Source organism: Manis pentadactyla, chromosome 2, assembly GCF_030020395.1.
Source record: "Manis pentadactyla isolate mManPen7 chromosome 2, mManPen7.hap1, whole genome shotgun sequence".
NCBI classification, from domain to species: Eukaryota; Metazoa; Chordata; class Mammalia; order Pholidota; family Manidae; genus Manis; species Manis pentadactyla.
Window position 1 is genome coordinate 215,574,294 of NC_080020.1, and position 11,664 is coordinate 215,585,957.

General features: G+C 51.7%; 1 protein-coding gene across 2 annotated transcripts; it reads left to right on the forward strand.

Moving 5' to 3' along the window:
* Nucleotides 1–387: 387 nt before the first annotated feature.
* Nucleotides 388–10,723, forward strand: ADGRF3 (adhesion G protein-coupled receptor F3). Of its 2 annotated transcripts, none has more exons than XM_057497351.1 (13): nt 388–1,056; nt 2,063–2,123; nt 2,528–2,668; nt 3,188–3,361; nt 3,825–4,070; nt 4,553–4,762; nt 5,244–5,387; nt 5,565–5,761; nt 6,165–6,344; nt 7,195–8,577; nt 9,029–9,070; nt 9,160–9,222; nt 9,668–10,396. In XM_057497351.1, exons 1-13 carry the CDS (start codon nt 973–975, stop codon nt 9,725–9,727), a joined length of 2,985 nt encoding a protein of 994 aa, XP_057353334.1. In that variant the 5' UTR covers nt 388–972; the 3' UTR covers nt 9,728–10,396. The 2 variants fall into 2 exon arrangements, with proteins under 2 accessions (XP_057353334.1, XP_057353333.1); XM_057497350.1 differs by lacking the exon at nt 388–1,056 and adding an exon at nt 10,566–10,723 and having other exon boundaries at nt 1,901–2,123; nt 3,852–4,070; nt 9,668–9,723.
* The last annotated feature ends 941 nt before the right edge of the window (nt 10,724–11,664 follow it).

The following is an 11,664-nucleotide window of genomic DNA, read 5'->3' on the forward strand; positions in this document are numbered from 1 at the left end:
TCAGAAACTCCCATAATTTACTGAACCCATCCCTTTTGAATGGACATTTTGGTTGTTTAACTCATTCGCTATCACAAAGAACTCTACCTTGAACGTCCTTCTACATAATTTTGTACGCAGGTACAAGTACACTTTGTCAACACTACGTATAATCAGTATCTTGTCTTTTGATAATTGGTAGGTGACAGAGTATTTTATTTCAGTTTGCATTTCTCCAATCCTAAGTTGGATGTCTTCATATGTTTAAAAAACTATTGGTATTTTCATTCCTATTTTTTGCCCATTTACTGTTTCCTGATGTGTAAGTTTAAAAATTCTTATGTTATGATTAGACCTTTATTCCATCACAGAGCTACAAGTATGTTTTCTTTGGCTTTTACCCTTTTTTTTATTTCAAATTTAATACTTTACAGATAGTCTAATTTATTTCCTTATCAGCTTCCCTGTTTTGTACCCTGCTTGGCAAAGCCTTCCTACTTTCAAAATTATTTTGTGAAATTACTTGATAATTTCTCCTGGTCTTCTTCCAGATTCTCTGTTACATTGAAGACTCTTGCATATCTGGAGATTGTTTTAGGATAGCAATCAGCTCTGATATGTTTCCTAACCCTGGTTCGGTGATCATGATTCAGATTCTTGGGCGTTCCAGAGATCTAGATTTCCCTGTCACATTCAATAAGTGACTGGATGTGGCTTAATGACACATTGCTGGTTGTGGCCCAGGACCCCTAAGTCCTCTTCTGCTCACTGAATTTCTGGTCCAGACTCAAGGAGGAAAATGGGCAGTTCACTCTCACTGGGGCATGTGGGTTCCATGTGACCTGGATGCTCATGTGACTCAGTCACAGGCTATAGATGCTACCTGGCTCACGTTCACTCTTCCCCTACATCCCATCTGTGCTCTGCCAGCTCTTCTCAAGAAATTTGCATCATGCCACTGCAGAAGGCACTTGAGGACTGCTTCACTGAGCCATGGCCTGTGCGGCTGCCTCCATGCTCCTCCTGGCCATGACTCTCCCCCAGGTGGGGTCATCAATTGCCCTTGCATCCCAACCTGTGAGTAAGACTGGAGTGAAGACAGGGGTGTTCAAGCGACGATGGCAGTGGTCTCTCAGTATGAAGGGGAGCAAGGTGTGGAATGAAAGGACAGGTAAAGGGGTAATGGCTAGAGGGAGAGGAAGTAATGCATAAAAAACAAAGAGGCTGGTTTGTTATAAGATCTCGAGAGTTCAGTCTTATTTTCTATGGTTTGGTGAACAGCTTTTGTTTCTTTATTTGAGTCCCTGTGAACTCCAGGAATGCCGGCCACACTTTGGATAAAGGCTTTTCCAGTCTTGCTTGTAATTTAAAAATTAAAAGAAAAACTTTCCAAATTGGGGACCCATTGGTGTAGAGGACAGGAAAGAATCTGAAGACAGGCATGCAGTCTAGATTAGTACTGTGTGATTTACATTTTCTATCAGGTGGGTCTATCTGTCTCCTGTCTATACCATATCCTTATCTATATCCATATCTCCATATCTGTTTTTAGATAGATACCCACATACACATGCAATTTTGAGAGAGGAAGTAGTGGTAAGGAAATAATGGGAACGGGAGGCTAAAGGAATGTGCTGCCTTCTGCTCACCCTCGTGGCAATTCCTATAGGGGGAGCAGAAGTCCCCAAGTCCCTGGGCCCCAGCCAGCTCTGCCCAGCCCCCCCCACGGAGCTCCGGACCCAGCTGCTTCAATTAGCCTAGAGGCCGGGGGACAGGTAAAGTCAGGAAGGAATTAAGCAAAACATATTGACTCTGCTGGGTGTGCCTGGTTCCTGGGTTCAGGGGAGATTTGCAGGCCCTGATGGAGCACCTGGGACTGCATCCCTGGCACCTACCACTAGAAGCCTAATATCTCCCCTTCTGCTGTGTCCACTTGATACCAGGCAGAAGAAGAGCTTCAAAGAGATGGAGTCATGCCAAATTGGCCATGCTGGGCCCTGAGCCACCTGGGGAAGAAGGTGTCCCTGTGAGAAACTTGGGGTCAGCCTCTCCTCAGAGGACTGTCCTCTGTGCTCTGTTCCAGGGACAGAGTCAGGCTGGACGGGAATCTGGGAAGCGACTAGACCAAGAGAGTGGAGCAGGTGGTGAGTGGACAGACAGGAGGCGCGGAGCAGGAGCGGGGTACTGGCGGGAATGAAGGACAGGAGGGATCCAGGGGCAGCGGGGGATAGAGAGAGCACCAGACCTGGCACAGGCACAGGCCCAGCAGGTCCAGACACCAGTTCTCTAGCTGTGAACCTGTGAGAAAGCCATCCATCTCTGAGAACCTTGTCTATAAAATGGGGCTTGCTGGGAGGCTGGCAGTAGTCTGAGTGCACTGCAGCAGGGGAGGCCATTTCCCCCCTGAACCTTGCCGGCTCCTCGGCAGGCTATTGGGGGGTGAGGGTGTGCGGGTCTACTCCAGCTTCCTGGCCGTGACCAGCCAGGTGGGCAAGGGAAATGTGGCCTTGCTGCCTCTCCTCTCCAGCTGTGCCCTCTGCTCTTATAGACGCAGTCCTGGTCTCGGTCCATGTAGAGATGGACTTTTCAAATGAGGCCTGGCTACTGGCACTCTCCAGAACCCCGACTCTCCGCACCGCCTTGGCCTCTTCTCCCCCAAGAACTCTGACTAGCCTCAGCCTCACTACAGGTAGGGGGAAATTCTACTGCCCATGCCTCTCGGCGGCTCTTACCCCACCTCTGGGAGGAAGTGGGGGTCACAGAGAAGGGAACAAGGCTTCCCAGGTCTCCCACCCACTGCCCTCCACTGCCCTTTTCAGGCCAGCTCTCCTGAAGGCCCGAGAGTCCCTCCTATTTCCTGGAGCGTCTACAAGACCCAGCTCTCTCCTCCCTTCCCCACGCTACACACCTTTCCTCTCCTGCTCCATGTCCCCATCTTCTAAACATTGGCAGAGTCCCCAGGGGCAGACGGTGGTGGGCTGGACTTCCCTAATCCCTCCCCTGATGACTTGCCCAGTAGGACCTCCGAAGCTTTGAATCCTGCCTGAGGAGGCAGTTCCTGATGGGGTGGGGGTGGGGTGACTGAGCCACCTGTGACTTTGGGGTTGTCCCAGATGCCCAATCCTACACCCTCTCAGGTGTAGGGAGTTGTAGGTCCTGCCTGCCTCATACAGCCTGCCCCCTACTCATCCCCTTCCCCCTGTCACAGAGTGTAACGTCCACCACGGCAGGGGGACCTCTTGTGCCTGCCTCTCTGGGTACCGGTGGAACACTAGTGTCTGCTCCCGTCACCGTCCCTGCCCATCCTCCCACAACCACCAGCCCTGCAGCTGTCTTGTCTTCAGCCATCCTGAAGCCGGGTACTGCCAGCTGCTGCCACCTGGTGAGGAAGGTTGGGGACTTGGAAACCAATAGCCCAAGCGAGAGAACCCCTCTCTGTGTTGTTTTCCCCTCTGACCCCTGTGTTCTGCCAGCTGGTACAAGCCCAGCAGCTCCACTGGGTGGGAGAAAATCACAGGACCCGAGCTCGGGACCTGAGTAGTGAGACGAATGGACAAGAAGACTCTGGACACATGTCGACACGGAGAGAAAGTGCTGTAGTGACATGGCTCTTGACCCCAGCGGTCCCATGTTACCCGGGGGGACAGGGAGGGATAGGCCAAAAAGGTTGCATTTGGTTCCCAGTGACAGATAGGGTCTTCCGGGATGGGCTGCAGTAGCCACCCTCACCCAGGAACAAAACAAAACAAACCAGGCTAGGAGGGCAGACGGGTGAGGAGAAACAGGCTCAGATGATGAGGAAGGGGTGACACTCAGCTGCCCGGAGGGCCACTGTGCCTGCCAAGGGCCCCCTGTCTCCTGCCACCCTGCAGTCCCCGGAACCCTGCTCCTGAACTCCTGGCTACAGATGCCTGGCAACACGCTGAACCTGACCTTCCTCACCAGCCATGAGACCACCGACCTGAACTGGCTCCTGTGGCGCACAGGGAACCCCAGCCCCGTCCTCCTGCAGCCAGGGTCCCGGGTGTCCCTGACCTCTCGTCCAGGCCAGGTGGTCCTCAGCATCTTCAACATCTCCCATGAGTGGGCAGGTAGCTGGGCAGCCCTTCCCTCCTCCTCCCTCTCTTCTCCTTCCCTCTACTTTTGTCTCCTCTTCCTTCCCTTTTCATCCTTCCATTTATTCTTTATGGGGAAACGAAGGCTTAGGGGCCCATTGATGTGAAAAATTATAATGAGAAAATGCTGAAAATCTGGGCTCAATTTTGCCTGAGAGCAGATGTGTTTTTTCAAGAGGCTGAACTGGAGAGGCTGGTGCAGGAAGGACCTCTACTGGCAGGAGAGAGGTTCACCTCAGAATCCAAGGCGACAGGCAACTAGTAAAAAAGGGTCAGGAGCTCCTACTCCAGATCTCTTCTTCCTTGCAGGAATCCTTTGGGGGCAGGGATCTTTCTTGCTGGGGTTCAGCAGAGGCTGGACCAAGAAGGCAGACCTTGGGCGTGGCTCGGGAAGCAGCAGATTGAGTGGCAGGGGTGGCGCCAGAGCAGCGGGAGGTGCAGCAGCTGTGTGTCTGCAGGCGAGTACCAGTGCTGCTTTGAGGCCCAGGGATTCAGGTGGGAGCTGTACCACGTGGTGAGAGTGCCCCTGCAGGCGACAGACGTGGCTCGGCTTCCAGACCAGCTGTCCATCTCCTGTGCCGCGTCCCCTGGCTTCCAGCTGAGCTGCTGTGTTCCCAGCACACACCCGACCTACATGCTGTCCTGGAGCCCCGGAGAAGGCAGCAAAGGTGTGGAGAGGGGCCAGTGCTTGGGGGTCAGGAGCTGGCCTTCCAGTTCACAGGAAACAGGCTGCAATTCACCCTGGAGTCTGGGGCCAAGACCAACTCATTTTAGTCCATAGGGCAATCCCACCTCTGTTGATACAGAAATAACCATCGAGTACAGATAACTGTTTGCAAAATGTTCCATCCACACCGTCACGCTGAACTCTCACAAGACACTTCAAGAGAGTCGTTTGGTGACAGTGTCCATTTCACAAATGAGGAAACTGTGGCTTCAAGTTCTGGGACTAGTCAGAGACTCCAGGGGTGCCATTCACCAAAACCCGGGTTCTTCGTCCCGTAGTCTGATGCCCATGTACTCAGCTCTTCCCCGCTGCTGCATCTGCTTCTGAAATTGCTAGAAAGACTGGAACAGCATCCCTGGGCCTGCTGGGATGTAGGTATGCTCCAGGCCCCGTGACTGTCTTTTGTCTAACCTCACCCTCAGCTTCCTTACTCAACACGTCAGGCCACCAGTGTCTTGTGCTGGACATTCTGCACTGCCCGGAAGCTGACACCATGTACACTTGTGACCTGCAGAGCCCAGGACTAACCCCTCTCAGGGTCCCTGTCTCTGTCACCATCATCCAGGGTATGTGGGACTTGGGGTCCAGCTGGCGACGCCCCACCTGCTTGCCCTGGGAGCTCCTCCTGGAAATTCCCTACACTGGGCAACAGGGTGGGGCTCCAGAGCCTGCCTGGATTTCTACCCAAGGAACAGCCCAGGGTAGACTGTGGTCTCTGTGCCCTCCCTGATACCACTGTACAGATGGAGACACCACCTGCCCCGAGGACTCCTCAGCTATTGCCTGGAATGTTACCAAGGCTGGCCATGTGGCACAGGCCCCGTGTCCCGTGAACAGGACGGGCATGGTGAAGAGGACCTGTGGGCCCAGAGGGACCTGGGGACCCACCCAAAGCAGCTGCACAGACACGGGGCTCCTGGCCTTGCTTCGTAGAACCCGGGTAAAGCTTCCGGCCCTGCTGCCCACATGCCTTGCCCTCGGTGACCTACCCCTTTCCTCACTCAGGACCCAGCTTTAGAATCATTGGCCCCTGAGACCCATGTGAAGGTTAGTCAGCCCCTCTGAACTGCAGCCTTGGGCAGATGACTAGGAAGGAGGTGTGGGAGCCGTAGCATGGCTAGCTGTCTCACCGGGGGGAGGGCGCTATTTCCAAACCTTAAGCATCAAGCGTGTGTCCCACTAACACTGGTGTTAGTTCCTTCCACATGGTCACCTTGCTTTGTACTTCTTGCTCCTCTGGGGTGGGGTGCTACATGGGGAGGAAGAGACTGGATGGGGTAGGAGGGGGCCCTCTGTTGTGAGGACTCACCCACCATCCTCTTTCGGCCATCTGTCTGTCTCAGCTGCTGCAGGCAGGCCAGGGCTGGCCTGCTGATGAGGTGCCACAGATCCTGGCAGAGCTGCGGGAGCAGGTGGTGGCGGTGGACTCGCCCTCAGACTTATTGGTGCTGCTGGGCACCATGACACTTGTGGCCAAGGTGGTGGTGAATGCCAGAGTACAGCTTAACTACAGAGCCATGGAGGTGAGATCTCTGAGCCATAGCAGGAGACACCTGGGCAGTGGGGGCCAGCAGGTCTTCACCTCTGGGCACATCTGTCCCTTAGACATCACTGTGGGCTGTCAGATGGCAGACCGTTTTAGAATCTGCTCTCCAAATCCTGGTCCATCTCTACTCTTGGACACCAGTGTCCAAGGCTTTGGAATGTGGAGAAGGCCTGATATGTAAAGAAGGAAACACAGGGAAGGTGGGGTTGGGGAAAGGCAAGAAGAGGTGTGAAGATAGGAGTTCAGAGGCATGCACATGCAGACGTATGGCTATGACAGGAGTCCCCTCATCCCGATCACTCCATATGCAGGGTAGGTAGTTATATGGAGATACTGAAATGACACTTGGCTTTGCAGGACTCACCTAAATCAGATCTCAGTATTGGCATCAGCCGGTGATTCAAACCCTGCAGCCAGAAGAATAAGGGGGGCAGTGACACTGCACACCCTTCCTGTCTGGGAACACGCAATACATATGGGTGTGCAGACATGCATGTGGCCCTTACTTCAGAACACTCTGCCCTCTACCTCTGGGCACTGTGCCTAGCTTAACAGACTTGTGGAGGTCACAGAACTGGAGGTGATCTCCTTAGGGATGGAGGGGAAGAAGGTTGTCAGATGCAGGGACTTGATGTGCACCTGCTTGAAGATGCCCAGCAGTTAGCTGAGCAGCTCCCCGTTCCTCCTACCTAGAAAGTTTCCCTTCACAGGCCTGCCCATCTTGCCCCTGTCTCCCCACTGGATTAGGAAGGGTGGGTCTTGGGGTCTGTAGTTCCCAATGCCCCTGGCTAGGAAAGTAGGGCTCATTTCTCTGTTGGGTACCACAGGCTCTCCTGAGAACCACAGACAAGGTCCTAGACATGGACAGCAGTTCTCTGTGGACCCCAGTCCAGGCCCAGAGGCCCTCGGTGGGCTCAGATCTTCTGCTGGCTCTGGAGACCCTGGCACGCAGCCTGTGCCCACAGGATCACCCCTTCTCCTTCAGCCTGTCCAACGTGCAGCTGCAGACTCAGCTCCTGGGACCCACATTTCCTGCTGACTACAGAGTCTCCTTCTCCACTCAGCCCCCTCTGGAGGTAGAGATTCCCGGGCGCTCACTGGCCCCACTGGGCCGTGTCGGAAACAACATCAGTATTACTAGCATGATGCTGCAAAAATTAGACCGCCTTCTACCCTCAAACTATGGACAAGGGCTAGGGGACTCCTTCTATGCCACTCCTGGACTGCTCTTCGCCATCTCCATCATGGCAGGTGGCCAGGCCTTCAATCAGGGAGAAGTCATCATGGACTTTGGAGACACAGATGGCACCCCCCACTGTGTCTTCTGGGACCATGATCTCTTCCGGGGCAAGGGGGGCTGGTCAGATGAAGGCTGCCAGGTGCAGGCAGCCCGTACCAGCCCCACCACTCAGTGCATCTGTCGGCACCTCACTGCCTTCTCCATCCTCATGTCCCAGTACACTGTTCCAGAAAACCCCACGCTGGAGCTGCTGACCCAGGTGGGCTTGGGAGCCTCCATTTTGGCACTGCTTGTGTGCCTGGGTGTGTACAGACTGGTATGGAGAGTTGTAGTCCGGAACAACGTTGCCTACCTACGTCACGTGGCCCTGCTCAACATGGTGCTCTGCCTGCTGGCTGCAGACACCTGCTTCCTGGGAACCCCACTGCTGCCTCCAGGGCCCCAAAGCCCACTCTGCCTGGCTGCTGCCTTCCTCTGCCATTTCCTCTACCTGGCCACTTTTTTCTGGATGCTGGCTCAGGCCCTGATGTTGGCCCACCAGCTGCTCTTTGTCTTCCATCAGCTGTCCAAGCACAGGGTGCTCTCCCTGATGGTGGTCCTTGGCTACCTGTGCCCCATGGGGTTTGCAGGTGTTGCCTTGGGCCTTTACCTACCCCGAGGGCAATACCTGGGGGAGGGGGTATGCTGGCTGGATGGCAGGGGAGGAGCACTCTACACCTTCGTGGGGCCAGTGCTGGCTATTGTGGGTGTCAACGGGATGGTACTAACTATGGCTGTGCTGAAGTTGCTGAGACCATCGCTGTCAGAAGGGCCCCAGGTGGAAAAGCGCCATGCTCTTCTGGGGGTGATCAAAGCCCTGCTCGTACTCACACCCATCTTCGGCCTCACCTGGGGGCTGGGTCTGGCTACTTTGTTAGAAGAAGTCTCCATGGTCCCTCACTACATCTTCACGATTCTCAACACCTCCCAGGTGGGTGAAAACGTGGTGGCTGTGCTTTTCGCCCTTTTAGATGGTCTAAGTCACTGCCAGTCCCTTCTCAGGGAGGCATGGTGGTGGAGCAGAAACACAGGCTCGGGAACTTTAGAAAGCTCAGGCTTGGATCCCAGTTCTTCCACCGTTCAGCTAGGTAACTGTGGACAAACCTGAGCTTTGGTTTTCTTACCTGTAAAATAATACCTGGTTTTGTCAGAGAAGTCAGGGAACTGTCAGTACTGAATCCTACGATATTGCTGAGGTAATCCTAACGGTTAAGAAAAGCACCTAAAATGGATCCTGTGCACCAAATGATGTGGCCACAACTCGAGATGGGAAGCTTCAGGATGTGAATTAGACAAGGGGACAGAAGTCGAAGGGAGAGGGAAAGGGCTGACTTCAGTTGATTCCTTCCTCCTCTGCCTAACTTATCCCCATGTCCTTTCAGGGCGTCTTCATCTTGTTCTTCGGCTGCCTCATGGACAAGAAGGTGCGTCTGACCACCTAACCTCTGCCTGACTTGTGGTGCCAAGGCTGGAACTTGGGCCAGCATAACCCAGGCATTTATTCCTGCTGCAGGTACAGGAGGCTTTACTCAAACGCTTGTGCCACACCCAACCTCCCAACTCCACCATCTCCCTGGTGAGTTCCTGGCTTTGAATCCCCAGTTCTCCCAAGAGCATGTCAGAAGCAGGTGTTCCAGAGCCTTCCTCAGAGGAGATGGGCACAGCTTAGAAGCCAAGAGTAGATTGGGGTTGTTTTCAGAATGAGCACTTCTCAGTGCTTTTCTCCAGTAGTGGAGAAAGCAGCCTCGTCAGGGCAGTCAGAATCAGGTTCCTGGGTTCCTCATCACAACCGGGACTCCTGGTAAGTCTCTTGTCCCTGGTTTCACCATCTGAAAATCTGCCTCCAGTTACCATCTGAAGGGAAATGGTAGGACTGGTGTGCACGGGAATCACTGTAGCTAAGAGCAAAGTACCTAGGTCACAATAGGAGGGCAGGTGATAATGGAAAACTGGATACAGCCTCTGCAAGGGCTGACAATATAATAAATGCCCTGCAACTGGGCCACCTCACCCCTTCCTAGGCCACAAATGACACCTGTATCCCAGAACACAGCAAAGAAAGAAGTGAAAATGCCAGGTGAGAATTAAGCTTTCTTGGGAGCAGTGGGAGCAGCACGGGGTGAGGAATGCAGCGAAGGTTTTCCTGGCAAAGATCTTGGCTGAGGTTCATCTTCATATACCTATCCCAGCCCAAAGAGTGGGAAACAGACTATCAGGACAGACATTTCCAGGTGGGCTGGTGAAGGTGGAGGCCTCAGAGAGCAAATGGTATAGCATCTTCTATTGCTTTCCCAGGAACCTGGAGGAATTTCTCCTCCACCAACCCTTGACTCAGTTCACTAAAAATTCCTTTTCATATCATCAAATTTAATTACCCTGTAAAGCCCTTGTTTTGAAGGAACTGCAGTTGCTGGGCTTGGTGTCTGGAGGGGAGGGCAGCTGAGGAGGCGGGGCAGGGTCTCCTTTCACCAGCCCAGACCTTCAGGGTGAGCACTTCCCCGGGAGGCAGAAGCTCCAGACAAACCACATGCTGAGCCTGTTCCTCCAAGGGAGAGGAGGGAGTGTTTGAATCCACCAGAGTGGCCCTGGCCCCATGCTCCGAGCCCTTCCCGGCTCCCAAAGCTCAGGCTGCAGGAAAGACAGGCTGTGTTTCCATTAGTCATAATCCCTTCTTTTGGAACTCCCGGGTCCCCACCCCTAAATTACCCAAACAAGAACAGCATAAAAACCTACCTAAAGCTGCCTAAGGAATAAGCCTGTCTCTGCTGTAATAATGAACAGATATGAAAATTCAAAACAAGTGCAAGTAAAACTGTCTCAACCAGTTTTTAACTACTCAACAGCTCATATTACAGATGTATTTGATCAAAAGCTTTCAACTATTCAGTGATTTCTTTTCTGATTATTTCTTCTTTATAGGTACAAAGAAAGGATGACTTAACTGACAGGAATTCTGATGTTCCAAACGGAGGCAAAGGACAGAAATTGGTTTGCTTCCTTTTAAAGTTTAGGAAAAGATGAAATTAATAGATCCCTATTTCTTTAACCTTTAATAAAATATCAACATAACATGAAAGTTTCATGGACGTAGGCATGTAGACCAAGTCACTGATAAGAGCACATTTGTTAAGAATGTATCAGACATTTTAAAGTAGACGGAGAGCACTGCAGACTGCCCAGAATTCAGGAGAAAAGATGACAAATGCTGACAGTTAAAAGTAAAGGGACCAAGCTATGACTACACAAAAAGAAGAAATACTTAAGAAAAGCCTTTCAAAGACGCCAAGATGTCCAGCTAAATTAATTTACAGAATCCACAAGAGGATGACAACAAGATTCTAAAAACCTTTAAGATAAATGAAAAAATTCTGAGTGGGTCTTTGTTAATTACAAAATTCATGGATATTTTTATAAAACAGAATGGGAACACATTGTTGAAATAAACATGTGTTACCACATGCCACTGAAAACACTTTTCTTACAAAAGCTATACCTTCACTTAAACCATTTGTGTGAATACTTTAATTACACATAAACTGGCCCAAGTATTTCTCTAAATGGTATGAATCAAGAAGTTACCAACTCACCGGGCAATAGCACTGTTTCTATGCCTCCCTCGTACTTGTTCCAGCCCCGGTGTGTGCCAAGCAGCTGCTCAAACAGTGGGGACTGTGCCTTGCTGGTTTTCGTGACAACATAGTCACATCGCAATTTCACTTCCTTATTAATACTTAGTCTCAATAGTTTAAGTTATAAAATTATTTTTGAACAATTCAAATAATCACTTGTACTTTAGAAGCAGCATAGACTGCTTTTCTGAGTATGTTTTTAAAAAATGTGTTCTCATTTTCCTTCTCAACTGTGAGCACATAATCAATGCATGCTCTGCTGCAAAGATACTTTAGAATTGATAAATGAAATAATATTAAGCCTTTGTTCACTTGGCTCTCAGCATAAAAAAAAAGGACTATAAAAGGAGGCTATAGAGGCAAATACAAGAAAGTGAGACTGAGCAGTG

Bases quoted from the DNA above. Each gene is read 5' to 3' on its own strand.
- ADGRF3 (XM_057497350.1), top strand. From the start codon at position 1,967: ATGCTGGGCCCTGAGCCACCTGGGGAAGAAGGTGTCCCTGTGAGAAAC. The intron at 2,669-3,187 runs GTAGGGGGAAAT...CCCCTGTCACAG, and splicing joins TAGCCTCAGCCTCACTACAG to AGTGTAACGTCCACCACGGC. The intron at 5,762-6,164 runs GTAAAGCTTCCG...TGTCTGTCTCAG, and splicing joins CCTTGCTTCGTAGAACCCGG to CTGCTGCAGGCAGGCCAGGG.